This window comes from Aspergillus affinis, assembly GCF_023601865.1.
Source record: "Aspergillus affinis strain CMG 70 chromosome Unknown NODE_19_length_383810_cov_86_361570, whole genome shotgun sequence".
NCBI lineage: Eukaryota > Fungi > Ascomycota > Eurotiomycetes > Eurotiales > Aspergillaceae > Aspergillus > Aspergillus affinis.
Genome location: NW_026515800.1, coordinates 282,608 through 307,719, shown reverse-complemented (window position 1 = coordinate 307,719; position 25,112 = coordinate 282,608). Strand labels below are relative to the sequence as shown.

Sequence of the window (25,112 nt, the reverse complement as noted above, 5' to 3'; positions counted from 1 at the left end):
TGGGACACCGACCAGAGGACGTCCAGGTCGAGTGGCCTGTCGATGAGGTCATCACCATGGCAATTATCTTGGTTAGTGCATGACGACTTCCTAGAAAATAGAAATAGAATAAAGTTGTCCCGTAGCCCTAGAGGATTGCCGCTATATCGACAGGAAGTACTCGATGGAGAAAGATACGCAGTCGGCGAGGAGCTCTAAGTTCCGACTATCGTTCATCGATGCTGATCCGCTGAGCAATGACTAACGCAAAGCTTGCAGCTCCATAAATTGATTTGATCGGGGATTCGGAATGGTCCCTCCCGTCTCCTGGGTCCTCCTGAGTCCTGACGGTGAACTGATGAAGGGGGAAAGCCAGCAGGAACCACGGGTCGCGCCAGGAAAGCTGTAGACACTAGACTCCCGTAGAGTGCTGAGCAAGTGGCGCCAGGATAAGCAAGCGCGACCCGGCCGGACCCCTTGAGGAGCTTCGAGGCCCGCATCACGCTGACGTCAACCACGGCCTTTCAGGAGAAAGCGTCGTGTTGTGTTTGTGTGTGTGTGTGTGTGTTGGTGTTCCCCGGAGAATCAAGTTTTGTTTGCTTTATTCTTGCTCGATTCATGCGCGATCGGTTTTTTTATTTATATTTTTTTTTAATTATTACTTTTAATTTGATTTTCCTTGATCCTCCTGCTCATCTACGCCATTCGAGCGTTTCCTTGGGTACACATTCAATTGTTACCTACTCTCACCGCTGATCGTAGCAAGGACATGCCTCAATGTTTTTATCTTTTTTCATCTCCCTCGCATCCTGCTAGATACGGCTCAAAATGGGATCTGGTGTAGGTGCATGCTCGCACTTTTTCAAGGCATGTCTTCCGTAGGGCTGACCGGAACCTGTTTCCGCAAGACACGGAAACTAAATTAAACATGGCCCTCCATTTCCCCCCTCCACCGGCCCACCACCGGTGCATTTATGGACCATGTAGCTGCCTTGTCTAACCGTTACTCGTCACATTCACTCGACTCATATCACATCTTCAAAACAAATTACCCCCGCAATTCCTTTCACGAGCGACCTGCTCAGACAACTTGGGCAAATGCCACCCTCACTAGAAAAGAAGCATCCCGTCATGCGGGCCGAAATCCAGTCTCTGACCAAGATGACGGGTTCCGCCTCAACCAAGAGTAGTGTGACTGTTAGTCCGAGACTTTGATTCCTTTGGATCTCTACGATGTGTACGGCTAATACCCGGCATATCCAGGCCCCGCGGCGGGCAACGGGCCAGAGACGTAGGCTCCAGACGCCGGCAAGTAGGCGACCGATGGCTGCATAAGCTGCCCCCGAAGCCACGTCGATTGGTGTTGAAATGTGTCAAACAGCCCGGTAATCTTCCATTTCCTCACGCCAAACTGCAGAATGTTCTGGGTGAAAAACACACATTCCATGGCCCGGCCCTGACAGTTGATGGTGCGATCGACTTCTAACATCGGCGGGGTAAGCGTCTCGTAGGGCAGCGGCGGTAGCTCCGGCACGGACGGGCTCAGAACGAGGTCAAAATCCCGCGCAACGAGGTCGATGAAGCGCCGGCCCACCTGGTATGCTCGTTGGATATCGAGGAAGGTCATGTATGGCAACCAGCTGTCGTTCTGCAGAATCCGGTGGAGTTCGGCGATGTACTGAAGACATCGATCAAACAATAGGACTTTGTCATAATCGCACAGAGTCGTGTATTGACTGGTGGGCGAGAGAATCATCACGTTCGTGTATAGTAACTCCAACCTATATAGCATGGGGAAGTAGCGTGGAACGACCTTGGGCGTATGGTCGAACCACTCGCGGGCCCTCGAGAACAGCGTCCAGTTAGATGCGATCGAATGCGGGATGGAATCGGATACGTTAAAATATTTCTTCTGATAAGCCGCCGACAGAATCTGCCGGATTTTAAGCAGATGCCACGCCGGCTCTGAACGATGTAAAAAGATGTGACTCTGCTCGGTGGATCCGCTGCCCGGCGCCGACGGCAAAGCGACGTTGATCGAGTCGTCAGAAAACGAGAAGGTCCGCTCCATCGCAGTACTGACACCCCTGTTGGATCTTCGTCAGCGTTCTAGAGCCTTGGAGAAGGATGGTGTCCGGGATCAAACGTACCTGTCCAGGGAAAAGACGCTATGACAAACCCGACGGCGGAGGTCTAACTGTTCGTCTGACACTGGGACGTCCGACGGTGGATCCTGGTGCAAGCCCAAGTCAACCATAACCCGGCCGGCCATACCCACAAGGTACCAGGACCGAAAATGTTTGGGGTCGACCAGAGAATACTGGGCGAGTAGCAGTATCGCCTGGACGCCGGCAATGGACCCTGGTTGCAGGACGTCCTCGGCATAATCCAACGCCGAAGAGACCAAGGACACGGCTTTTTGGTAATTCTGGTCGCCAAATTGATACGATATCGATGCGTACGTGATGGCCAAGACCATTCGTAAAAACCAATGGTCGACGGGTTTTGCGTAACGGCCGCCGGCCTGGTAGACAATGTCTACCGAGGTCCAAAATCCCGTCTCGGCAAAAAAAGGCAACTGGGTGAAGAAAGTGTCGAAATAATGTTGCAAAAGCGAGGTGATTTCATGGCGTGCGGGGAGTAGCTGGGTCGACTGCTTGGGTATGGGTTCGGCAACAGACAGAGACAGGAGAAGGTTGGCAAAGGACGTGTTAGATTGGATTCCATTGAAATCCCGAGACGTCGCATTGACAGATCTGCATCCAAAGGTCAGAGGGGGTTGCCTTCTTTGCGAGAGGCACACAGAATGGGTCGCACTGACAGGAAGCCAAAGTCTCCTACTAGATCATCGATATCGGACACCTCTTTCCGATGCGCGTGCCCGACGGTATCGGTGGATGAGCGCGAGGTTATCGAGCTTTGCCGTACGTACCCCGACTCGTCGGTAGATAGTGATTCTTTGCGGCGACGGAGGTCTGCAATACTGCTCTCAAGCCTTTCGCAATAGCCCTCCAAGGACGCGACGTAGCTTCTCTCTTTCCCTCTTGCAAATTCGTCACTAGCGCCGGAGCAGGTGTTGGCCTTGCCCACTCTCTCGCATGCGGAACAAGCGGGCAGCTTCCCGTCACATTTGATCTTAGCCGTTCGACATCTTGAGCATGCAGCCACCGGTCGGCTGACTTTGAGCAACGGTTTGTCCAAGAATGAATTAGTTGACATGCTGGTCGTGCATGTTACCTGGCGAGGCAGTGAGTAAGTATAACCGAAGAAACCTCGGGCACGATGCGTCTATGGGAAGTTATACGGACGACCGAACGTAGAAATGAATCTACCTACCCGACAGATTGGTGGGGAAACAGGGTTATTTCCGATTCAGGATGTATTGCACTATAAAATAGAAACTAGGGATTATTCTACCTAGCAGGACCTAGACGAGGAGTCGTCCGGGATCAGCACTAGTCGGTGCATGTGGAAGATGACCCGGCCACCAAAGGCCGCGAAAGGAGGCGAAGCATCAGAGCAATTTCGACGCCAACCCGGGGCAAGAAGGTTATGCGTCGATCTCAACCCTGACGGTAGCCGTGTAATGCAGGTACACTCACCTGATAACGAGTAGGGGGTCGTTGCAGAGGCTTAATGCGACCACGGACCCGGCGGTTTATCGGCGTAGAGAGGATGCCATTTCAGAGTGGGCGCGGATGAAATGACTAAATGTTACATTAGCTGGACATCTTAAGGTGATAACTAGGGACTACTCCGAAAAAGGCTGACCTAGGAAAAGACGAGAGAGACTCCCGAGAGAGGAAAAGAGGATGACAATGGGGTTCAAACCCAATTATAAAATAAAAATAAAAAATAAAAAATAAAATAAAATAAAATAAACAGCAATAAATAAGAAAGGTAAAAATAAAGTAGGGTAAAGTCAGATCAAGTCCGGTAAGTAGAGTAAAGCAAGATGATTTAATGACAGGAAGTGTAAAGATCCCACGACCATACCATGAATTTGCACCCGCCGTTTACCTGCACGGAGACCGAGTAATAAGAACTCGAGGGGGGTGGCTTTTTAGTTTGCACCGTTGGGCGAGAGGGAGATGAACTGAAGAGGGGAGGGAGAGAGAGAGAGGAAAGGGAGGGTGGCTAGGCAGAATTGGGTTACGAGGGAAGCGGTACGGTACGGTAAGATCCCCTCACGTCGCACCCCCACTTTGCCCTCCCCACCATTCATTCATTAATCATGATTCTTCATTAATATTATTCTCATGGGGAGTTTGGTCTCTCGCCAGTGGGTCGGAGGGGGAGAAGAATTCAAATCTTGGGGGGCAACCAGGATCTTGGAAAAGAAAAGAAAGATACTCAAGAAAAAAAAAAGTCCCATCCCAATCAGGGCACTTGTGCATGTGATGAGTGCACAGCAAATTCCGGCGGAATTGCAAGTCTTGGCACAGCTCCTGGTCTGTTGGATTAGGAGCACAGAGTATGGAGGACTGCATTCTGAGCACCAATTCTCTCGGGTGCAGTGGCAAATCTACAGTACTCCTCTGTATGAGGTACTACTGCCTACATAGTACATACCAATTACCAAGTTGGAAGGAATCCAGGGCAGAGTGAACACTGAACAAGGATTACTCATCAACCCAGGGAGGGTAACGTGACGCCGATCCTCTCCACATCCGGCGCTCCCAGATCAGGCCAGTCCCTGGCCCCGATCGGTCCGGAGTATAGAAGTAGAAGACGAGAGTATGTAACAGATAAATGGCAAGGCATCTTTCGAGGTACGCGAGCAAGAGGGAGAGACGATAGAGATCCGGCCGATCGCAGGTAACCGATCGACGGCCTCGAACTTCTTGCAGGGATCGCGAGTCGTCAGTGTGCGGGTTGGTCATCATTCATTCATTCCCTCTGCTCTTAGCGCGTTTTGTCGATCCAGGCGGGACTGGACCGAGGATGCCCTTGTCATTTCAACTCCGTTTCGTCTCCGATCCTTAGTCCTTGGTCCTTGGTCCTTACGAAAGGAATCTCCAGACCCAACCTACTATTAACGATTGTTCCCATTTCTCACTCACTAACCTCCAAACTATATCCCAACTACTGCCCTTTAGACAGTCGGTAGTCGCCCTTCATCCACCCTGCTCCGTTAACGCCGTCGATCCGCCCAACTGATTTGATGTCCGCCTAACGCAACCCTCCGAGAGCCTGTGCGCGCACCTTATGTTCTCTTCCTGGTATCACCGCCAACGCCTCCTCGCAGCTGGGCTTTGTCGTGCCGGTCTCTGAACATGTCGGAAGTCCCGTCTCACCAGATCCCATACCGACTGTCCACTGCCTTGGATGCTCTAATCCGTCTTTGACTCCGGTTGACCTGCCCTTTCGAAAAAAGACAAGAATCTTACGCGATCGCGGGGGATACCTTTCACTCCCCTCCATCGACAAAACACCCCCCCCCCCCTGAACTTGGGGGCCGTCGACCGACCCCGACAACCATGGACCCTCAACTAAAATCAACGGGCTCACGCCTCCAATTCATGGATCTGTGGAAGAAACCGTCTTCTAGATCATCCCAGCAATCCGACGATGCCCCGGATGGTCGGATCGCGCACACGTTAACGGCCTGTACGAGGTGTAGACAGGTACGGATCCAGTCTCCTCTATCTCCGCCCACCCCTTGAATTACGATCTAAATTTATCCCTACCCATTCCCTTTTGATCCCCTCCGCGCGATTTATCACACTCGGAATTTTGTCGAATCCTGCTAACATCGGCGGCCCGTAGCGCAAATCTAGATGTGACCCCGGAATCCCAAGATGCGCCCCGTGCGAACGCAGCAATGCCAAATGCGTCTACTTCGATTCCTCGCGGAAATGCACCATCCCACGGACGTATATTGTTTCCCTTCGCGAAAAAGCCCGCGTACTAGAAAAGGAGCTGGCAGAGCTCGAGAAAGATTTCCAACATGCCGCGGATGCCGAATTGATGGTCCGCGGAGCGGGTCGCATTCGGTTCAAGGAGAATGACGAGTCAAGGTTCTTGGGACCGTCCAGTGGCATCGCAATCACCCGCTTGGTCATGGAAATGGCCAAACAGAACACCGATTCGAAGAGTATCAAAGACGTCGTCCCGGAGCTGACCGCGCAGGAGATCAAACTGGCTTTTGAAGAAGAAAGCTCCAAGCCGACATCCAAAGTATATCCCATGATCAGTTCGATGCCTCAACCCAATCTCCCCGCAAGGAAGTCGACCGACCGACTTGTCGACGTGTTTGTAGTCAAGGGTAAGTGCTCTGCCCCCGTCTCCGGTCGCTACCGAGGATCATTTGAGCTGATCGGTACCATAGCGCAAGCGATGCTTCCTACGTTACACCTTCCGACATTTCGCCAGGAAGTAGATAATGTCTTTAACGGTTCCGACGATCCCTGCGAGAATTTCCAGTTGCGAATGGTCATTGCCATTAGCATGCAGAAGATGGGCCCGACCTACGCAGGGCTGGCCGATAGCTATTATCTCGCAGCGCTACCTTACTTAGAGTCTTCTCTGAAACGCATGGATCTAAAGTCACTACAGTGCTTAGTCCTTATCGGGCAATATTCCCTACTGACCCCCACGAGAACTGCGGCCTACTGGGTCGTCGGTATGGCGGTCAAACTATGTCAGGACTTAGGTTTGACCGACGAGGATTTGATCACGCAAGCGTCCAATGGACGGAGACCCAGTCCTCTAGAAATTGACATGCGGAGAAGGCTCTTTTGGATTGTCACGTCGATGGAATTCGGCCTCTCTCACAGCCTTGGTCGTCCTAGTTGCTATTCTGTCGACCACGATTATATGCGAAGGGTTAAGTTCTTCGAACTGGTGGACGATGACTGTATCACACCGGAGGGTATTCTTCCCGGGTCCCCAGTACTCGGCAAATGTATCGCGATTCACTTCTTCAAAATGCGACTGCTCCAGGCGGAGATCAGACGGACTCTCTACCTAAACAAACGCGATACACCCACCGACGATCAAGACCCGTGGTTCTCACAGATGCTCGACAAACTTGATCACTGGGTGGCCTCCTGTCCGAAGAACGACGGGGGGAGCGGTCTTAGTGAAACATGGTACGGAATCACGTCGTCAGGGTCGACTTCCCGTTCTAGCTAGCTAATACGAATGACTTTGACTTTTAGGTTTCTTGGCCGGCGAAATACGATGATTGTTTTTATGTTCCGGCCCTCACCTCAGATACCTGAGCCCTCGCTATATGCGGCGCGGAGGTGCTACGAAGCGTCGATATTCAACGTCGCAATGCAACGAGAGCAGATTGCGACGGGATCTGTGGATTTGACGTGGATCTTCACTCAATCGCTATTCATGGCCCTCAACACCGTTCTGTGGTCCCTTTCATATCCCGAAATTCGCAAGGAACACTCCATTGAGGAAGTCCAACGTCATCTTGATATAGCTCTCGACGGTATCGTGCTTGCCGCGGAACGATGGCCGGGCGTTGAATCGGCCTTACTACTCTACAAGAATCTTGTGACCGCATGCCTCAAGGCATACACTACCGAAGAATCATTCGTTGTCCAATCTCCCTCCAACCATGCTACCCCCACCTCCTCTCAAGACGTGACGAGTCCGCCGTCAATCTCGAGTCCCGCAAGCACGACCACTTCATTCCATTCCCAAAATGCTCGGGCGGGTAAGGGCTCGAATCCCGACAGTCTGTCCTCGGGCGCCTTATCGAGAGGCCCTTCTGCAGAACCGGCGTACTCGTACACGCAAGCTTCCCCCGCATCATCCACGACGATCGAATCGCTCAAGGCGCCGCAGTACACTCTGTGGGAGCCTCAGCTTCAACAACCCCAACCTCTGCCAGCATCCGCGCCACCAATGCCACCTTCATCCACCGCCACGCCTACTCCCTACACCACTCCGCCATACACTGACGCGACCGCATCCTTTTCGGGGTTGGCATTTGACCCCGAGACCCCACACAACCCGTTCCCGACCGTCATTCCCCGCGTACAAGGCTGGGACCCGAACTTCACCCTCGGCTCCACGACTCCGGGCCATCTAGCATACGTGGAGACGCAGGTGGATCCGATGGACTGGATGGGCATGATTGGGAATCAATATTCGCAATATTTCAACGGTGCATTGCCCACTCCGTCCTGGCGCGGACGGACACTCAGCCAGCAGGAACAAATCGAATTGATGGCCTCGTTGGAACAGAACATTCCCGACGTTTCCGCCCAGCTGATGCGGGAAACGGGGATCTTTTATCAGACCTAAGCGTTTTCTTTCATGTTTTCTTTTTGTGTGTGTTGAAAGCAACGTAGCCAGGTGCAGCCAGGCTTGATGCACCGGGAAGGGTTCGTATGAGCCAGGTAGGATATAATACCCTTGGACCGTTAGGATTGGTAGCTTATGAGACAACGTCTGCATTCGGTGTTGGAGCGTATCTTGTCATTTGGAAGGGATGTTTTTTCATTGCTTTGGTCTGCTTTGCTTTGGTTTTCCTTTATGCTTGATGAGAGTACTTGATCTGAGCGGCTTTATCTTGGGTTCAATAGTTACAATACATGACCATTGTGCTTTAGGGATGACTTGATGGATCGGTCGATCAATCACTTAATCAGAAGACGACCTTAACTTAAGTTCATTGACTCGACGCGGATCTTCCATTGAAAGGGGGGGAACCATGGTTCGCGGCGATCCACGATGCGCATCATTCATTCATGGATGCAGTTATTTACATACAAAGAAGGCGAGGCGCTTAGTCAGGGTCTTTCGGGGCGAAATACCGGGACAATACCGTGCGTACGGTACGGTACGGGCGGCGAAACGCGAAGCCAAGCGCCGGTCACGTGTCGGCTGCCGTCATCCGCGACGAAAGAAGCCGCCCTTCTCCTCTGCCTCTGCGGATCCAAAGGCCTGCGCTCTCTTCACCCCAAATTCCCAACCCTACCAACGACTCACCTCTCTGAACTGCCGGCTTCCTCCCAGGTTCCAACCCCAAACCAACCCCCCTCCGCTCTTTCACTTCGCCCTCTTTTTCCTTTCTCCTCTCTACTTCCTCCCTCTTCGCCAGCCCTTGAGGGTGGTTCAAACTCGACTCATTGGAATGCGTGACTTTTAACCGGTCGGAACGTCCTGCTCGTCCGCCTGAGCGATCCTCGACCGGAATTCCAGCCTCCCCCCCTCTTCCAGACCTTCTACCTTGGAATCAACCCTGAACACCACCCTGACCGTGAAATACTCCCCGGTTCTTCGGTCAACATCCTTTCTATAAGGTCACGGGTCCCTTTTTGAAGGTCGTTCGGGCTTCGGCCATCCTCTCGCCCTCCGCCAAACCCCCTCCTCTCTCTCCGGCCTCTGTCTCTTCCCTCGAGACATTCCCATGTCTGATCGCGCCTCGGCGTCTTTCCGACTTGAGCCTCCATCACCATCGTCTCCCGCCGCCGGGTCTCTCAAGGAGAACCAGCCCTCGATCATCCCCTCCGAACCAACTCCCCAGACTCCGACATCCCCTCCGTTGATGTCGGTAGGCGCTCAGAACTATGCCTCCAATTTCGCATCCTCGCAAGCATCACCTAGCCAGGCAACGTCTCAACCTACGAACCTCTCCTCACCTCCTTCCTCTGCTCCGATGTCCACTCAGGCCTCACAACAGCCCACAGTAGGTGCGACCAATTCATTCCCAACGCCCGCGAGCAGCGTCAGTGGCCACTTCACCGGCGCCACCTCGGTCGACGATCCCGATCACGCAGACAAGTCCGGGGTATCCTCGACCTCCACTCGGCACCCAGAACATAGACGGACTGATCATGATCGGAATCCGGGCGATGCAATGATGGACCCAGGGATGCGCGATCCTACCAACATGGGCGATCCAAACCTATCGAGTCATGGCGACGGTGCTATGGACATTGACCCTCAACCGGCAGCTTCGTCCAACCCGGATATATTCAGCTTAGATTCTTTGCAGAAGGAATTTACTTCGGCCTATCATCTTTGCAAAAGCTGTAAGAGCTCCCCAACAGGTGTGACTGAAGCAGTTCTCCTGTGATTTGAACGTGCCCTTTGTGTCTTCAGTTCTTTGTTCCTTTTTTTTCTGTTTTTTTGTCTTCTTTGATGACGTTTTGTTAACACTTTTGCTCTACCGATTCTGCAGCCCATGTTGCGACTGGTCCAGACCCATCACTAGATCTGGTTTCCCTATACGGGCTAGGTCCGGTTGCGAAATCGGTGGCAAGAATGGATCCGGTAACAGGCGAAAAGATTAACAGACTCAGGAAATCCTATGAAGGAAAGCTCAAGGGGCTCGGCCTGGCCGGACGAAACAAAGCGGTGAAACATGAACCGGCAGGGGCGCCTGGCACACTGCGACATCTAACGATGTGGCCGGAGGAGGAATGGCAAAACCAGAAGGTATACGGGAAGGAAATTAAAATGGCGGATATGGATTCAGCGCTACAGAAACTCCACATGAAGGCGATGCACATGGAGCCCGGACCGATCCCGAACAATGACCACTGGGAGGATTTGTTAGGACATGAGAAACCATCGAAACATGCCGGCAGCGGGGAGGGCGGCAGCAAGAAGGCGGGCGCGCTTCCGAACAATGCTCGAGCTCCTAGTCAACCCAACGGAACCCCTACCGCCGCGACGGCCTCTGATGCGGACCGGGCCCGACCCAGTCGAGGCCGTAAGAGGCATTACGGGGAGAACAGCTACGTTGGATATGGCGAAGGCTATGCGGATGACGATGACGACGGCGCATTCTATTCCAACAGCGAGGGTATGGGCAAGAAAAAGCGGAAGAAGGTAGGACACTCACCGGAGTTCTAAGAGAGTTCTACCTTGCTGACGACTGTGGCGTCGGTCATCTTGAAGGACCATGTTTCCAAAATATCGACCCCTCTACCCGATCGAGGAGGAAATTACGGGATGTACGGGATTGGAGCGAGGTAACCCAACTACCAAAAAAGGAAGACGTGAGATTTGAGAATTGATTCTTCGAATCCGGTTTTTTTAATGCGTTGATTTTTTGAGATATCACTTCTTTTTCTCATTCCCCTATACCTTGTTATCTGCTTGCTTTATCTTGTTTTCTTGGTTCACCCCATTCACCTCGTGCATAGGTTTTCAGGATCCAAAATGAGGACTCCACTACGGACCTGCTGCATGACACGACGATCAATGATGGCATGCTGGGATCCGATTCATCAGTTGGTTTGTTAACGTCCTCGCCTTCACTTGTTATTCTCCGTATATTTTTTTTCTCCTGACTTTTTTCGTTCTTTTTTGCATTACGGTGCTGGATATACCCGGCTTCATCCAATGGGCGGCGTTCAGCGGAGTGATCAGTTGATGGGTTTGTTTTTGTTGTCTTGTTTTCATTCGTCTCGTTCAATTTCTTGCAGGAGGAGATCTCGCAGCTGTAATGTTCATGGATTGATTGTTATTTTATACTCGAAGCTTGCGATGGAAAACCGAGTGCGTGCGAGGCTCGGCCAGGATTTGTATTTCTTGACGGGACTACAGTACAGGCGAAGGATGATGTGATATACTATTAGAAGTCGAATTGACATTTGAATGTGCATTAGAGTACGGAGTAGAATCGTCTTGATCATCTTGTGTAAGGGATCATATAATGAATGTATGGTAGCTACTGAAGTAAGGTAGTGTCTAGACCATACCCGAAGCAGCGACCATTCAGACGCCGGACATTTCATATCTTTCATCTGATAAGACCCCCCCCTCCTCCCACTTCCGTTTCTTCTGAATACCACTGTTCTTCAATTCACTTCAATTCAATTCGCCCCAATCCACCCCGCACAGGAACCTCCCTAGAGAAAACCCTCCAAAATGCCCACCCCCTTCACCAAAGCCATGGCCCTCATCGACGCCGCCCACGCCCAAGATCCGCGCCGCATACCCATTCCCAAATCCACCACCACCGAGCAACCCGCGCAGCACCAAAACCAACCTACAGAAGAAAAAGAAGGAGAAGAAACAATCCCCTACGAACTGCACTACGCCCAACAAATGACTCACTATCTCACTCTTCACACATCTGGTCCCTCATCCACTCTTCCATCTGAACCCCTCTCCCTGGCCATCCGCGCCCAACATCTTCGTCGCTGGGAAATTCCCCGGAATACGTATCCCATGACGAAAGGGGGCTATCATGCCTGGCGAACTTCTCTCCAACGTCATCAGGCGTCGATAGCGGAACAGATCTGTCTCGAGGCTGGGTATAATGAGTCCTCTGCGGCGCGGGTCGCGGCGTTAGTGCGCAAGGAGGATTTGAAGGGGGCCGATGCGGATCCGGAGACGCAGGTTCTGGAGGATGTGGCGTGTCTTGTGTTTTTGGATGATCAGTTGGAGGGGTTTGCGGGGGAGAAAGGGAAGGAGTATGGCGAGGAGAAGATGTTGGGGATTTTGAGGAAGACGTGGGCGAAGATGTCGGAGCGGGGGAGGGAGTTGGCGTTGCAGGTTGAGATTGAGGATCAGGGGGTGAGGGAGTTGGTGGGGAGGGCTGTCGCGGGGAATTAGATTGATGTGTGTACATGGTTCTTGGTTTGGAATGGTGAGGTGAGGTCGGAGTGAGTGTTATTATTGTGACTATCTAACTATGTAAGTAGTAGATGAAGATACCTAGGTAGGTATGTGGTATGCAGCGCAATGCAATGCAATGCAAAGACAAAAAAATTAATCCCGATTTTAAATCCCCCAAACGCCGCGCTTGTCTATCATTATGCCCATGTCATGTTCAATCAGATCCATATCGTACACTCCCCATCTCCATCTTCATCTTCCCTCCAGACTATGCCCCAATCACCCTCACCAGCGCAATGGCCGCCCCCGCCGCAACACCACCGACAAAGACCATCTGCACGCCGCCCCAGAGCCCGGCCAGGATATTCTTACTCCCAGCCCACCCCCTCACAACGCCCGTCTTGATGTAACCAAACACCAACAACGTTACGGCCATAACCGCGACGCTAAAATACAGCGCCACAATGACCTGATCCACCACAAAGTAGGGGATCAGCGGAATGAACCCGCCCACGAAGTACCCCAGGGCGAGGGTCAGCGCGGAGATCCATGCCTGGTTGCAGTCGGGCGCCGACTCGCGGTGGTGGAAGGCGACGAGGAAGTCACGGAGATTGGCGGGTGAGGCGTGTAGCGAGGCGTTGATCTGTGCGATAGCCTCTGAGGGGATGTTATGGGCGGCGAAGATTGAGTGGACGATGGAGCTGGTTTCTGCTGGGGAGGCGGAGATGAGGGCGTTGGTTTCGCGGACGGTGGCTTCGTAGGATTCTCTGTTTTGGCGTCAGTGTTTTGGTTCTTATTTATTTCTTGCTGTTTTCTAGTGGAGGGGAGCAGGAGGGGGAAACGCACGCTTCACTCTTCGCGCCAACATATCCTCCAAGACCCATGGAGATCGCACCGGCCGCCAACTCGGCCAATCCGCCTAGTACAACGACTTTCGTGTCGCCGAGGGCGGAGAGTCCCGCGCTCAGGGCAAACGGCACCGTCAGGCCGTCGGACAGGCCGAGAATGGCGTCAGAGATGATGCGCGGGTTGATGCGCGAGCGAGTGCTGCCGGTGCTGGAGGAGTTGGAGACGGTGTCGTCGTCGGAGTCGACATGCTGGTGGGGGGTCGAGGAGTTGAAAGTCGAGTAGGAGCGTTGGGATTCGAGGTCATCGCAGACTGTGGAGGTGTTTGAGGTATTTGCGAGGAGGGGTTTTGCTGGTTTGGAGGTTAGTGGGTGGTATGATCGAGTATACCTATGGTATAGATAGATGCGGAAGAACGAACCGGAAGTTTTTTTGGGTTGGGAGGAAGGAAAAAGTTTTTGTTTGAGGAACAGGAGAGCCATTTTGCTTTTTCGTGATCGTCGCTTTCGAGGTAGAAAGGCAATGGGGAGATAGGAAAATATAATTGTAGAATCGAAGGATTGAAGTATTCGAAGTATACAAACACTGACGTCAGCCGAAGGAAAGGTCCGAGGAATCTAGACCGGCCGGAGAGATGAACAATCCACGAGAACACAACCGAAGAGAGAAAAGAAGCACAACACTTCAGAGATCAATTGCACAACACTGACCAAGTTTGACTTCTCTCCAGAACCGAGAGAATGCCCATTTCTTATATCCATTCGTCGCCGAATCTACGCAAAACCTGCTCCCTCCCCCCTCAGGCCAATCACAGCGCCGGTAATCGTCAGCAATCGGAGATCGACGCCTTCCATGGATGGAGCTCGGGTTTTAGCACGTCGAGTTTTCAACATTTCCACCCGCTGTGGTGGTGCTCACCGACGGGGTTAGCAATCCATCCGGCCTGATTGGGCCCTACCTGCTGTCTGCAAGGTATTGATGACCATCGTCGACAAGCTGAGTGGTCAACATCCCCTTTGGCATGCTGGGTCGTGCAGAACTTACACCGAGGTAGACACTAGGGAAACCACTAATCATGTACCACTAACCCCTACGGTAACCAGCAAACTTCGTGCGAGAAGCTGGTTGCCGTAAGTCGGTTTCAGTCTTACTCATGCTGGGTTGGGAGATTGTCCGACTCGGCCTCGGGGTTCGGATTTGCTGTTGGAGTTTGTGTCTCCGTCGGGGTATTACTTTGCCCCGGGGGGTCGGTGTCATCTGTTCAGACTACAGGTCTACAGTTTCCAGAATCTAGGCAGCAGGGGAATTGTTGAGGGGATTGGCTTATGGATACGAGGTCGAGTCCGTGGACTTCATGCACAGCCTTAGACGTTAGGGCTGAGCTTGTTAGGTGCCGCTTCTTCGGACGAGCGATCAACGAAGGCTACAGAGATGACGATTATGACGATGAAAGAGAAAGAAGAAAACAAAACAAAACAAAACAAAACGGCTGTATGATGTCAAGCAGCTTGGCTCGTCTTCCATCTGCCGTCCACTTGATCTACTCCGTAGCCTTGCTCCTCCCTGCATACAGCCCAATGCTTATGCACTAGGTGGAGGTGACCCCTGCTGAGGAGAAATAGGACATCCATCCTCTAGCATCCTCACTGCTATCGGCTTTCTGGGGAGTAGGTCGCAAGATGACATGACATTTAGACCTATGGTCCACCGATCAGAGCTGACATGATCGACGTAGTCGATCACGCCACGCCTATCATGTCCTAATCCCTACCCACGACGATCAATCCGTCATCCTTACTTCATACTTCTGGAATCCTTCTGTTGGTCTGAATCAAGTTGCACATTCAAAAGCTAACTACATTAATCATTTACAGGAACATCATTAAAGGTATATATCCAGGCACGTGCCATGCCAGGACTCAATGTACTAATAAAAGGGGTGAAAGAAGGTTAAGAGTTTCCCGGAATTGGGAAAGGTTGAAGAGAGTGTCACACATCCCAAGTCGCGGCCCTGTTATATCCATTTACAGAGCAAAGGCGAGACCAAGGATACCCGCGGCACCGGCAAAGCTGGCGGCCATGGCGCCAGTGGGAGCGGGAGCACCACCCTCGGAGGTCGCGCCCTGAGAGCCGGTGGTCTCGGCGGCGGAGGAGCTAGCAGAGGCGGAGCTCGATCCGGTGGTCTGAGAGCCAGTGGTCTTGGAGCTGCTGGACTGAGCGGCGGAGGACGAAGCGTCCGAGGTGCCGGTGGACGTGGCCGTGGCGGACGCGGAGCCGGAGCCAGCGGTGGTGCTCTTGTCGCTGTCGGTTGCCGAAGCGGTGTTGGTCGGGAGAGTTGAGGCATCGCTGTACTCAGCGTACATGGACGAGACGTAGTCCTTGACGTCGCCGGGCAGGCTGGAGTACCAGGCAGGGTACTTGCCGCTCTCCCAGTCCTTGTCCAGCTGCGAGACGGCGGAAGGATCGGCCAGCTGGCTTACGAACGAAGCGGGCATGGCGGTGACCAGGACGGCCAGAACGGAAGTGGGGACGCCAAGGTCGGTGGGCACGCCGAAGCCGGCAGGGTCGGTCTTGCTGGCACTGGGTGGGAGATTAGTTTTGAGGGGATTTGATGGAGAGATGAAGAGGTACATACGCAGCGCCCACGGAGGAGACGTACTCCTCGTAGTCAGGCATTTCCTCGAGTTCGGTGTTCTGCTGGGGGCTCGGGGCAGCCAGAGCAACGGCGCTCAGGGCGAGCAGAGAGAGAGCCTTGTACTGCATGATGAGGGATTGAAACGACTGTTGATAACAAGTTATAGCGAGTGAGATTGACGGCACGGAGTAGACTCAAGTTATCGAGAGAAATGGGCCACAGAAGAAAAAGAATTTCAACATGTCGCGATGGCGGAAATCCATAAGGCTTAAATAGAAAGCGATGGTCACATCCTGAGCCAAGAACCAGGAGAACTGCGCCGGGGAGGCAGAAAGCTAGGGCGACTCAGCCTTTTGGGGGCCATTCTAGATCGCAATTAGCTTCTTCCAATGAAGGATCAAGGCGGCAAGGGGCCGAAAAGACTACAGTGCGTCTTGGCTCCAGGGTCCGTTCAGGGGCCGTTTGGGACTTCTTGACGACGGAGTTATCAGATTGCGGCGATGGAATTACTCAGAAGGTTTGAAAAGGTGGACTTGAGGCTCGTATTGCAGGCCAACCGTGAGATTTCTAAACTCTCCAGAGAGACAGGGCTCCACGGAGGACGGAAATTGGATTTGCGCTAGTCAGACGATAGTCGAACGGAGTGGAGCCCACGATCGAGGCTGTTGCGGCGTTGCTCGAGGCTCAGAGCAGCCAACAAGGCAGGCGAAGAGCGCACCTAGACGAGGGATTTTGCACTTCTAGAGACATCGGAGCACTCTGTCGCGATGATGGACAAGGCGGAGGGGGAGGCTGAAGGTCGATTGTCGAGAGCTGATGGTTCCCCAGACGCACGGAGTACAGAGTCCGGAGAAATTTCCTCATTCCTCTGTTCCTGTTACTCTGTTACACAACATGCACCAGGCACGTTTCTGCCAGCGGAGCCCCTGAATCTGCATGACCGATGAACTTCATTTAGAAGGATACATGGTTATGGCTACATAGGTACATATTATTACTTATCTCATTACCTGCGCAGGTAGCCCTTACAGAGTGAATTTCACGGTAAACAATACTCAAAAGACATAGAAAGATCTAGTACTCCATAGTACCATGGGATGAGAACTGAGGGTCTCACCCAAAAAGAAGAAAAACGAGTTAAATGAAAGACCCACCGCCAAACGCTGAGCCGCACTTGGCGAGTCTGATGGAAGCCTGCCCTGGCGCCCTGGTGCCTGCCTGCCTACCTGCCTGCCCTAACGTGGTGGGGTCAGCGCCCTTTTCGCGTCCTCGTCGGAGCTTGGCCGATGCATCCTTTGTCTCTGCCCTTACATGTCATGGAATTGACTTGATTATTCTGATCGTCATCGTTGTTGAGAAACGTCCGTCTCTCTTTGTCTCTCACAATCACTAGGCATATTCCTTCTCTGCCTTTCTGCTTCTTCATTTCTAGGCAGCGCACCTCCATCCTGTTGACTTGCGTGGAGGAACCCCCGCAATGGCCATTGCTTCTAAGAAACTCCAACAGTTCAACTAATCAATAGGGGACTGATATAGCCTCTCTATCTAGCATACACCGACCAACCTAGTACTCCTACTCATTCATCGATTATTCCTTTGCTCGACCAATCCCTTGACGTCCATCCACACAACCCGTTGGCATTCAGATTTCAGGCACACAAAAAGAGGGGGATCCGGAGCGGGGAACATTAATTGTCCGATAATCCCGCCCAACCAATCAACGCCCATAAATCCTCCCGCAACTTGGTATATATTTTATTGTAACGCCCTTCTCTTCGCCTTCGGGCATTTGGTCAATTTGAAACGATACAGAGAAGATTAGCATGGCCCCTGCACTAAGGATGACACGCTCAATCAAAGAGAAGCTACCAGTTTTTTTTTTTCCTTACCGACCCTCCTACGAGGTGCAGTGTTTTTGTAGTTATCCACTTATCCTGCCTGTAACTCGGTAGGTAGAGGGTTCGATTCAGGTTATGGATGATTCTTTTTTCTTTTTCTCACTTTACTCTCTACTGCACACCCCACAACGCAGGCCTCCATCCATCAGGATCAGAACAACAGACTTGGTATATATAATAGAGAGGAGTTTATTTATTATCATAAATTTAGTACATATCTATCCATACGTCGTACACATAAACAATCGATTTCTTCGCCCTTCATCCGTCCCACCGTAGCAGAAATATATCCGCCACTGCCTCATCACTCAGCCATCCAAGGACATATTGTGTCTTCCACGCCACCCGGTCGCAGAGAGGCAAAGAGACAGAGAGGGATAGAGAGAGATGGTTCAATTAAGCACCTCCCTCCCTCTTCGCGTATTCCTCTTCCATGCGCTCCTCGTACAATCGATCCGCTTCTTCCTTGCTCAGCGGCTGCTGCTCTCCCGTGTGCTCAGGCGCGTTGGTATGTTCCGCGTTGCTGCCAGTCGACGCAGTGGTCGACGTCGAGGGATTCGGTTGAGGTTCGGGCTCGTTGGTGAAGTGAGGCATTTTGAGGTCTGGTAGGCCGAGGAATTGAGAGTGATGTATTTGTTTGGATTGATGATCAACTCTAAGAGGGATTCACGGGTAGAAAGATAGATGATCGCAAGAGATTGTTGGATGAGATAGACACAAATCAACAGCTCGGACAAACTCCTGTTTAAGTAGCTACAGTGGCGATACAACGTCATTCAGGTACAACTTTCCCGTTCAACTGTCTTCGATCCGTGAGTCACTGCGAGTGGATCACACAAAAGATATTGAACGAGCTAAGTGATTACGGCTACCATGTTTACGATCTCTTCTCCATACCCCCGCATATAGCGAAGAAACGATGAAAAGAAAGTTATGTATCCATCAAGTGGAAAGTGCCAAAGAATACGCCTGTCAATGACCCGAAGGCCGTTGAACAGACTGTTCCGCCGCGCTGTGCAATGCAGGGACCAATCTGTGGTGGACCGCCTTCTTGATCGCAGCCACCCAAACAAGGTAAGTATGAAGAGAAGAAAGAAGAAAAAGTGTAAAAGGTTGGAGGGTCGAGGGTGTTTATATAGGGGTGGGTGGGGCGATGAATATGACGCTAGCTTAAGCGAGGCAAGAAAATGGAAGGCGATTGGCCAGCTACCGGGGCTCTCCTTTGGGGTCAGTCCCGGTAGGCACGTCGGAGTCTACCTAACGGAGTACCGTACTACGGAGTAGGCCTCAGGGTTACTTCCATTTATTTTCAAGTATTAACTGTCGGTCAAATGATTCCGATAGGCTGTGAATAGAACTAGCTCTTTCTTACTGACAACACATCGCTAAAATGAAAATACTGATACTTCATCATCTTCTATTATGTCACTCCACCGCGGAGCTTCCAATATATGTTCCTGCACCCACGACGCATCCATTAATGCAACGTCCCAGACTTCGCATCTCATCTGTCACCGAAATTACCAACCACCGAGATCTACTCGGCGCTCAGAGCAAGACATGCATCCACCGCTAACCCAACCCTGTACACAGTCATTGTCAGTAATGGTTCACCTCATGGTCGATCAAGGCGACAAAACTCACCGGCCCTCCTTGATCTTGACCACGTCATCGATCACGTCGCGGTCGAGATTCGGAAACATGTTGGATAAGGTCTCCACTACGTTGGTATGCTCCGCCCGTTGAATTCTCCGCGCTTCCGCGTCCTCGGCACTGGCCTGGTGGGCGGCGACATCTTGAGCGTCCATGGCCTGGCGCAGTCGCTCACTCGATCGTCGTTCTTCGCCGCTGCTACGCGGAGGCTGATACACGTTCGGGTTCAGCCGCGCTCCCGGTTGCGGAGTAGCCGCGGGCTGCGTCGGTGGTTCTACGGGCGAGTCGGGTTCGTCGGAGAAGATCCTCCCAATGGTCGACAGCGGTTTCTGAATCGAGCGCAGGATTCCGGCCACCGGTGCTGTATCCTCGTCGCTGGATTGTGCTGCCTCCCGTCGGCCTCGCTGGGTGTCTGTCGAAGTTCGCGCCGGTGCCGCCTGCGAACTTTCGGCTGGTCGCTCGGAGCTCTTCTTCTGGTCGACAGATTCCGTCTTGCGATTCTGCTCGGCAATGGCGGACACGGCCGCTTCGACATTGCGCTCGAATTCGTCGTCACTAACCGTCAAGCTGGTTCGATCCAGCGTTTCGATGAATTGAATGGCCCCGGACTGCATTTCAAATCAACTTTCAGCTCCCCAGGATAACAGTCTTCTCCCCAACTTACCAGCGAAGACAGATAATATCCGGCCTCTCCCGAAAGCTTATCTTGGTTCCGGAAGCGAAGGATATATTGGATATTAGAAACCAAGTGCTCGGGGTTGGCCTGTAGCACCACGTAGATCAAAAGGGGTATGAAGGAATCGGCAGATGTGTCGGCCTTTTTCGTATTCTTAAGGAGACCTTTTTGACCAATTCATCAATAACCATCTCCCTCGTTTGGCACCCGAGTCTTTTACTCACCGAAGATAACCTTGCAGCAATTCAGTATGCAGATAACCTTGTCCCGAGGCGCACGGTAGCCATTGATCTTGGAAATTTCTGGTTTGGGTGAGAAACAAGATGCCTTGAACCGCAGGTTTGAGGTTGACTCACCTTGTTGAGCAAGATTCAAAAACCGAGCGCCCTGATTGCCTACAGGGGGTATGTCAAGGTGCCCTTCCTTAACCCAACGATAGATTCGCATCTTTTGAGCCAACACCTCATCCCGCTCGATGTCTTCCTGGTGCTGGCCACGGCGCCATGGCCCGTGAAGCCGCTCTAGCTCTCTTCGCTTGCTTCTACTCGCGCTCCTGGGAATAGATGGCGGCGCGGGTATAGTCGGAGAAAATGTCTGGAAATATAGTCGGTTCATTACGAGCTTCTCCATTCCTTCCTTGGCGTTGTCGAACTCGCTGTCCGACACGTCACGCCAGACATCACACATAGCCATCTTATTCGTGATAAATGCCAGAAAGTCGCTGATAATTTTGACCTGCTCGTGAACCATCCACTGCCTTTTCCCAAACTCATGGAGAAACGAGCGAAGAAACTTGGCTACCGGGTCCGCCGTGCGATGTCGCAGCTGCTCCAAGAATCGATGGAAGTCGAACGGTTGGTCAGGCTCGGGTTCGGGCGGCGGAGGAATAGTCGAAGTGGATGAGCGTCGGGACGATACCGTTTGTTCCATGATAGAGGTCCTGTGCAGGTTCCTAGGAACCGGCGCGGGCGGTTTCTCGTGCGAAGCAGTTTCAGCCGGTCTGGGGACTTGTGCAGTAGCACAATCACCAGCCGTCACCGCCTGATCCAAACTTGACTGTCGCGGAGGAAAGTAGCTTTGTCCGCTCAGGAACTGCTCGGCTAGCTCTAACCGAGGCGACATGATCTGTTCCTGATCTCCACCGTCTGCGGAATCCTGAAACTGTCCCATAATGTTTTGGATCTCCGGTTGGGAGTCGTCCTCTCGTAAACCTCCTTCATTCTTGATAGAACTCTCCGCTTGCTCTTGTCCTCCCGGGACATCCGGCAGTTCCTTCTCCGTCAACTCAGAGGGTAGCTTCGTTGGCGACGGGGGAGGCAGTGTAGACTGAGGTTTGGGTGCAAGGTAAGCGTCATCTTTTTCCGGTGGCGGAGGGGGCTTGTCGGTTCCGGATGACGAGGCCCGGGACGATGTGTCGGTGGATATGGAGAGTCCCTTCATCCTCCCAGATAGTGGTTCTGGTTTGGGTGTTGCGTCCGTAGGATCGACATCGGCAGGTGCTGGTCCCCCACCACGGGGCTCTGCAACGGGTTCCTGTGATCCATCATGTGATTGTGCCTCCATACTGCCTTCTCGTATATCCCGATGGTCGGTGAGCGTTTCTGGCGGGCTGTTCTGCGACTGGGCCGTTGGGTCGATGCCGTTCGAGGTCACCTGCGGAGTCGGTTGAATTCCCTCATTATGAGTCGGTTGAATGTCCCCTTGACCACCGGAAGCTGGGGTATCCGATGTTCCTGTCGCAGACATAAGCTATCCCCGCATGCACGTCACTAAGATTGAATAATTAAAGAAAAAACACAAGAATACGCTGGACGAAGAGGTAATTCAGTTGAAAACACGGAGCATGGTGAGAGGAACCATCCAGCGGAACGGATTGAAGTTGAACCGTCACGGGCTTTGCAACGAGCGTCTCTGCCGAAACTATAAAAGCAATCTAGCCAGGATGTAGGGAACAGGTGGTAGTTGAGCGAAGATATTCCCCGGGAGGTGGAGGGAAGAGCGAGTATGACAGCCTTACCGGGATCATCGTTCTGCCGACATCCGTCCCCATCTCCGTCTCTCCCCCTCGGTCTCCCTCGTTCTTTTCCTTCCTTCTGTCGCGTCGCATTTGTCCCCAACTGGTCGTATTCGGCAACCAAAGGGCTGGAGATCATGTGTGGGATCTTCTTCTCCTTGAGTCAATCTGGATCGGTATTCCCCAATGAGGAGACTTGTTGTTTATTGCGCAACCGAGGTCCAGACAGCTTTCAAGCCCACACATTCCAGCATGATGCGCACGTCGATCAGGCCGATGCAAGGGTCTCCCTCTGCATCACGTTCATCTCCACCGTTCTGTCCATGAGAGGCGACCATATCGTGTCTCAGCCTCTCGTCGACACCGCCACCCAGTCCGTGCTTTGTTGGAATGGGGACGCCTGGAAGATTGCAGGCGAACCAATCCAGGGCAACGATACGGAGGTGATTCTCAACCTCTTACTGCAGGCTACACAGCCCTCTGTCGAGGCGTCCACGCCGAGTGATACCGTGCAGAATGTTGCAGATGTCATCGGTAGTATTTCAGGGCCTTTTGCTTTTGTATTCTATGATGCAGTCAACTCTAGGCTATTCTTCAGCAGGGACTGCCTGGGAAGACGCTCCTTGCTCCAGGGTTGTGACAAGACGGGCTCTCTCATGATTTGCAGTCTTTGTGATGGGACATCCACTACTCACTTCGAGGAGGTTCTTACGGACGGAATGCACATGATTGACTTGACCCAAAATATCTTCCAAGGTGGCCCGGAAGCCAGCACTGGTGCTAATGCTACTTTCAAAGCTGAAAGCATTCAAACAATACCCTGGGACAATAGCGACTCGTCCACGGGACATTATCTGGTAATACGTTCTACAAAGCCTGATTTTCTTAACATGCTCACATGACAACAGAGGAATCCAATTCCCCCCATGAATATGTCTACCCCAGATGGGGTTCCCCCTCAGCTAAGTGTTGAGTCTCCTTCTGTCAGCGATCTTGAGCAGAAGCTCCGCCAATCTCTTGCTCTAAGAATCCAGAACGTCAGAGCACCCCCTGGAGCTACAACAGAAAACAATGTGAAAGTTGCTGTTCTGTTTTCCGGAGGCCTCGACTGCACTGTGCTTGCTAGAATATCCCATGAGCTCCTACCACACGATGAGACCATCGATCTACTGAACGTTGCATTCGAAAACCCCCGGGTCGCTGCCGCAGCCGGCAAAGAAGCAAAGGCAGTCTCGGTGTACGAAATTTGCCCCGACCGCATCACCGGTCGAGCAGCGTTTGAAGAGCTACAACAGGTCTGCCCCGATCGCAACTGGCGGTTTGTGGCGATTGACATTCCCTACGTGGAAACGGTTGCACATCGTGACACTGTGAAACGGCTGATGAGGCCCCACAACACAGAAATGGACTTGTCTATCGCATGTGCGTTGTATTTTGCCTCGCGTGGACAAGGCGTAGCATTTGACAGCCGACCAACCCACCCCGAACCCATCCCCTATACGACGCCCGCTCGCGTGCTTCTATCCGGTCTGGGGGCCGACGAGCTTTTTGCAGGTTATGCACGACACGGGATGGCGTTTGCGCGGAGTGGGTTCGAAGGACTCATTGAGGAGATTCACCTGGATGTGGGCCGTCTAGGTAAGCGAAATCTCGGTCGTGATAACCGTGTTATTGCACACTGGGGCCGCGAAGCACGATTCCCATTCTTGGATGAGGAATTCGTGGCGTACGTCTCGCAAGCTCCTGTTTGGGAGAAGTGCGGATTCGGGGTTCCCGGCTCGGCCAAAGAAAGCGAAGAGGATACCTCACTGGAATCCGGGCTTGACTCGGAGAAGAAGGCGCTTCGCCTGGTAGCGCTCATGCTGGGAATGAAGCAGGTAGCTCGCGAAAAGAAGCGCGCCATCCAGTTTGGGTCCAGGACCGCCAAAATGGAGAAGAGCAAAGTTAAAGGGACGGATGCTCTCAGCTGAATCAAATTATGTCCCATGAACTCTTCTTCACTTCCCCTTCCCTTTCTTTCTACCCTCAGGGTACCTTTCCTACATATTACCCCATGACCTCTACCAACCCACCGGCTATGATGACAAAACATGGAATCAGATACTTCTGAGATCCTTCCTCTCCTACCGCAAACTCTCTCTCTTCCTCATAATCCAAATGTTTTGTCAGCAATGCACATCCCTCGTTATAAGCCCCTCATTCTCCGAATGCCATTCAATCCATCTCATATGCGACTGCAAACCGCCCTCTATCATCTCTCCCTCTCTGTACCGATCCATTCGGAGCGGGAGGACCAGGAGATGATAAAAGGGACCGGTTCTTCGCATACATGGGGTCGGAGGCAGGGAGAGATGAGTCGGTCAGTGGGATCTCCTTCGTTGATTCCCCACGGGGAACAACACGGAGCGATTGCATATGCGACTATTGTAGTATCTGTTCTGGATGATGGTGGTCCTGAGGGGGTGTTGTGGACACGAGAGGTTGGGCGATGAAGCGTTCTAAAAAGGCAAGTCTGAGCTTATGGTGGTCGTGTGGTTCTTCTACACCCATGTACATACCTACATACCCTTCTGATGGAAGTTGTATATACTCACGTTAGAGATCTACTACGCATTATATATCATAGACACCGGAGAGGCGTGAAGATAGAACAGCGCAGACAATGAAAACAATAAGACAGGTATCTATTGAGAAGTCCACTAGACTTCAGAACTGCATAAGAATAAAAGACAATAGTCATAGGTCATTAGAATACACCGAAGGATGGGGCAATGAGAAGAGCGAAAAAGAAGAAGTAAGAGCCCAAGAATCGGAGAAGGATCAAGATTAATGAGAAAAGGAAACCATGAAAAGGAAAGGAGGGAAGGAGGA

The 25,112-nt window shown here is 52.3% G+C and overlaps 8 protein-coding genes across 8 annotated transcripts; 4 read left to right on the top strand and 4 right to left on the bottom strand.

Annotated features, from left to right (window-relative positions):
• Window positions 1–1,222: 1,222 nt before the first annotated feature.
• KD926_003889 (Zn(II)2Cys6 transcription factor) lies at window positions 1,223–3,198 on the bottom strand (the record flags this gene model as incomplete). The annotated part of the gene is made up of 3 exons (XM_053097799.1): window positions 1,223–2,066; window positions 2,130–2,735; window positions 2,801–3,198. 3 exons carry the CDS (start codon window positions 3,196–3,198, stop codon window positions 1,223–1,225), a joined length of 1,848 nt encoding a protein of 615 aa, XP_052958340.1.
• A 2,261-nt stretch (window positions 3,199–5,459) lies between these two features.
• KD926_003888 (putative C6 transcription factor) lies at window positions 5,460–8,247 on the top strand (the record flags this gene model as incomplete). The annotated part of the gene is made up of 3 exons (XM_053097798.1): window positions 5,460–5,606; window positions 5,749–7,073; window positions 7,143–8,247. The coding sequence occupies 3 exons, from the start codon at window positions 5,460–5,462 to the stop codon at window positions 8,245–8,247; spliced, it is 2,577 nt and encodes an 858-aa protein (XP_052958339.1).
• A 1,108-nt stretch (window positions 8,248–9,355) lies between these two features.
• Window positions 9,356–10,806, top strand: KD926_003887 (uncharacterized protein; the record flags this gene model as incomplete). The annotated part of the gene is made up of 2 exons (XM_053097796.1): window positions 9,356–9,980; window positions 10,130–10,806. The coding sequence occupies 2 exons, from the start codon at window positions 9,356–9,358 to the stop codon at window positions 10,804–10,806; spliced, it is 1,302 nt and encodes a 433-aa protein (XP_052958338.1).
• Window positions 10,807–11,826: 1,020 nt separating this feature from the next.
• On the top strand, window positions 11,827–12,516 carry KD926_003886 (DUF4202 domain-containing protein; the record flags this gene model as incomplete). The annotated part of the gene is made up of 1 exon (XM_053097795.1): window positions 11,827–12,516. One exon carries the CDS (start codon window positions 11,827–11,829, stop codon window positions 12,514–12,516), a length of 690 nt encoding a protein of 229 aa, XP_052958337.1.
• Window positions 12,517–12,787: 271 nt separating this feature from the next.
• On the bottom strand, window positions 12,788–13,847 carry KD926_003885 (VIT1/CCC1 transporter family protein; the record flags this gene model as incomplete). The annotated part of the gene is made up of 3 exons (XM_053097794.1): window positions 12,788–13,286; window positions 13,366–13,717; window positions 13,787–13,847. 3 exons carry the CDS (start codon window positions 13,845–13,847, stop codon window positions 12,788–12,790), a joined length of 912 nt encoding a protein of 303 aa, XP_052958336.1.
• A 1,542-nt stretch (window positions 13,848–15,389) lies between these two features.
• Window positions 15,390–16,128, bottom strand: KD926_003884 (uncharacterized protein; the record flags this gene model as incomplete). The annotated part of the gene is made up of 2 exons (XM_053097793.1): window positions 15,390–15,945; window positions 16,001–16,128. The coding sequence occupies 2 exons, from the start codon at window positions 16,126–16,128 to the stop codon at window positions 15,390–15,392; spliced, it is 684 nt and encodes a 227-aa protein (XP_052958335.1).
• Window positions 16,129–18,294: 2,166 nt separating this feature from the next.
• KD926_003883 (uncharacterized protein) lies at window positions 18,295–22,334 on the bottom strand (the record flags this gene model as incomplete). The annotated part of the gene is made up of 6 exons (XM_053097792.1): window positions 18,295–18,553; window positions 19,440–19,481; window positions 19,543–20,159; window positions 20,216–20,391; window positions 20,452–21,976; window positions 22,245–22,334. The coding sequence occupies 6 exons, from the start codon at window positions 22,332–22,334 to the stop codon at window positions 18,295–18,297; spliced, it is 2,709 nt and encodes a 902-aa protein (XP_052958334.1).
• A 44-nt stretch (window positions 22,335–22,378) lies between these two features.
• Window positions 22,379–24,211, top strand: KD926_003882 (asparagine synthetase domain-containing protein; the record flags this gene model as incomplete). Its single annotated transcript, XM_053097791.1, has 2 exons — window positions 22,379–23,098; window positions 23,150–24,211. 2 exons carry the CDS (start codon window positions 22,379–22,381, stop codon window positions 24,209–24,211), a joined length of 1,782 nt encoding a protein of 593 aa, XP_052958333.1.
• Window positions 24,212–25,112: the final 901 nt, after the last annotated feature.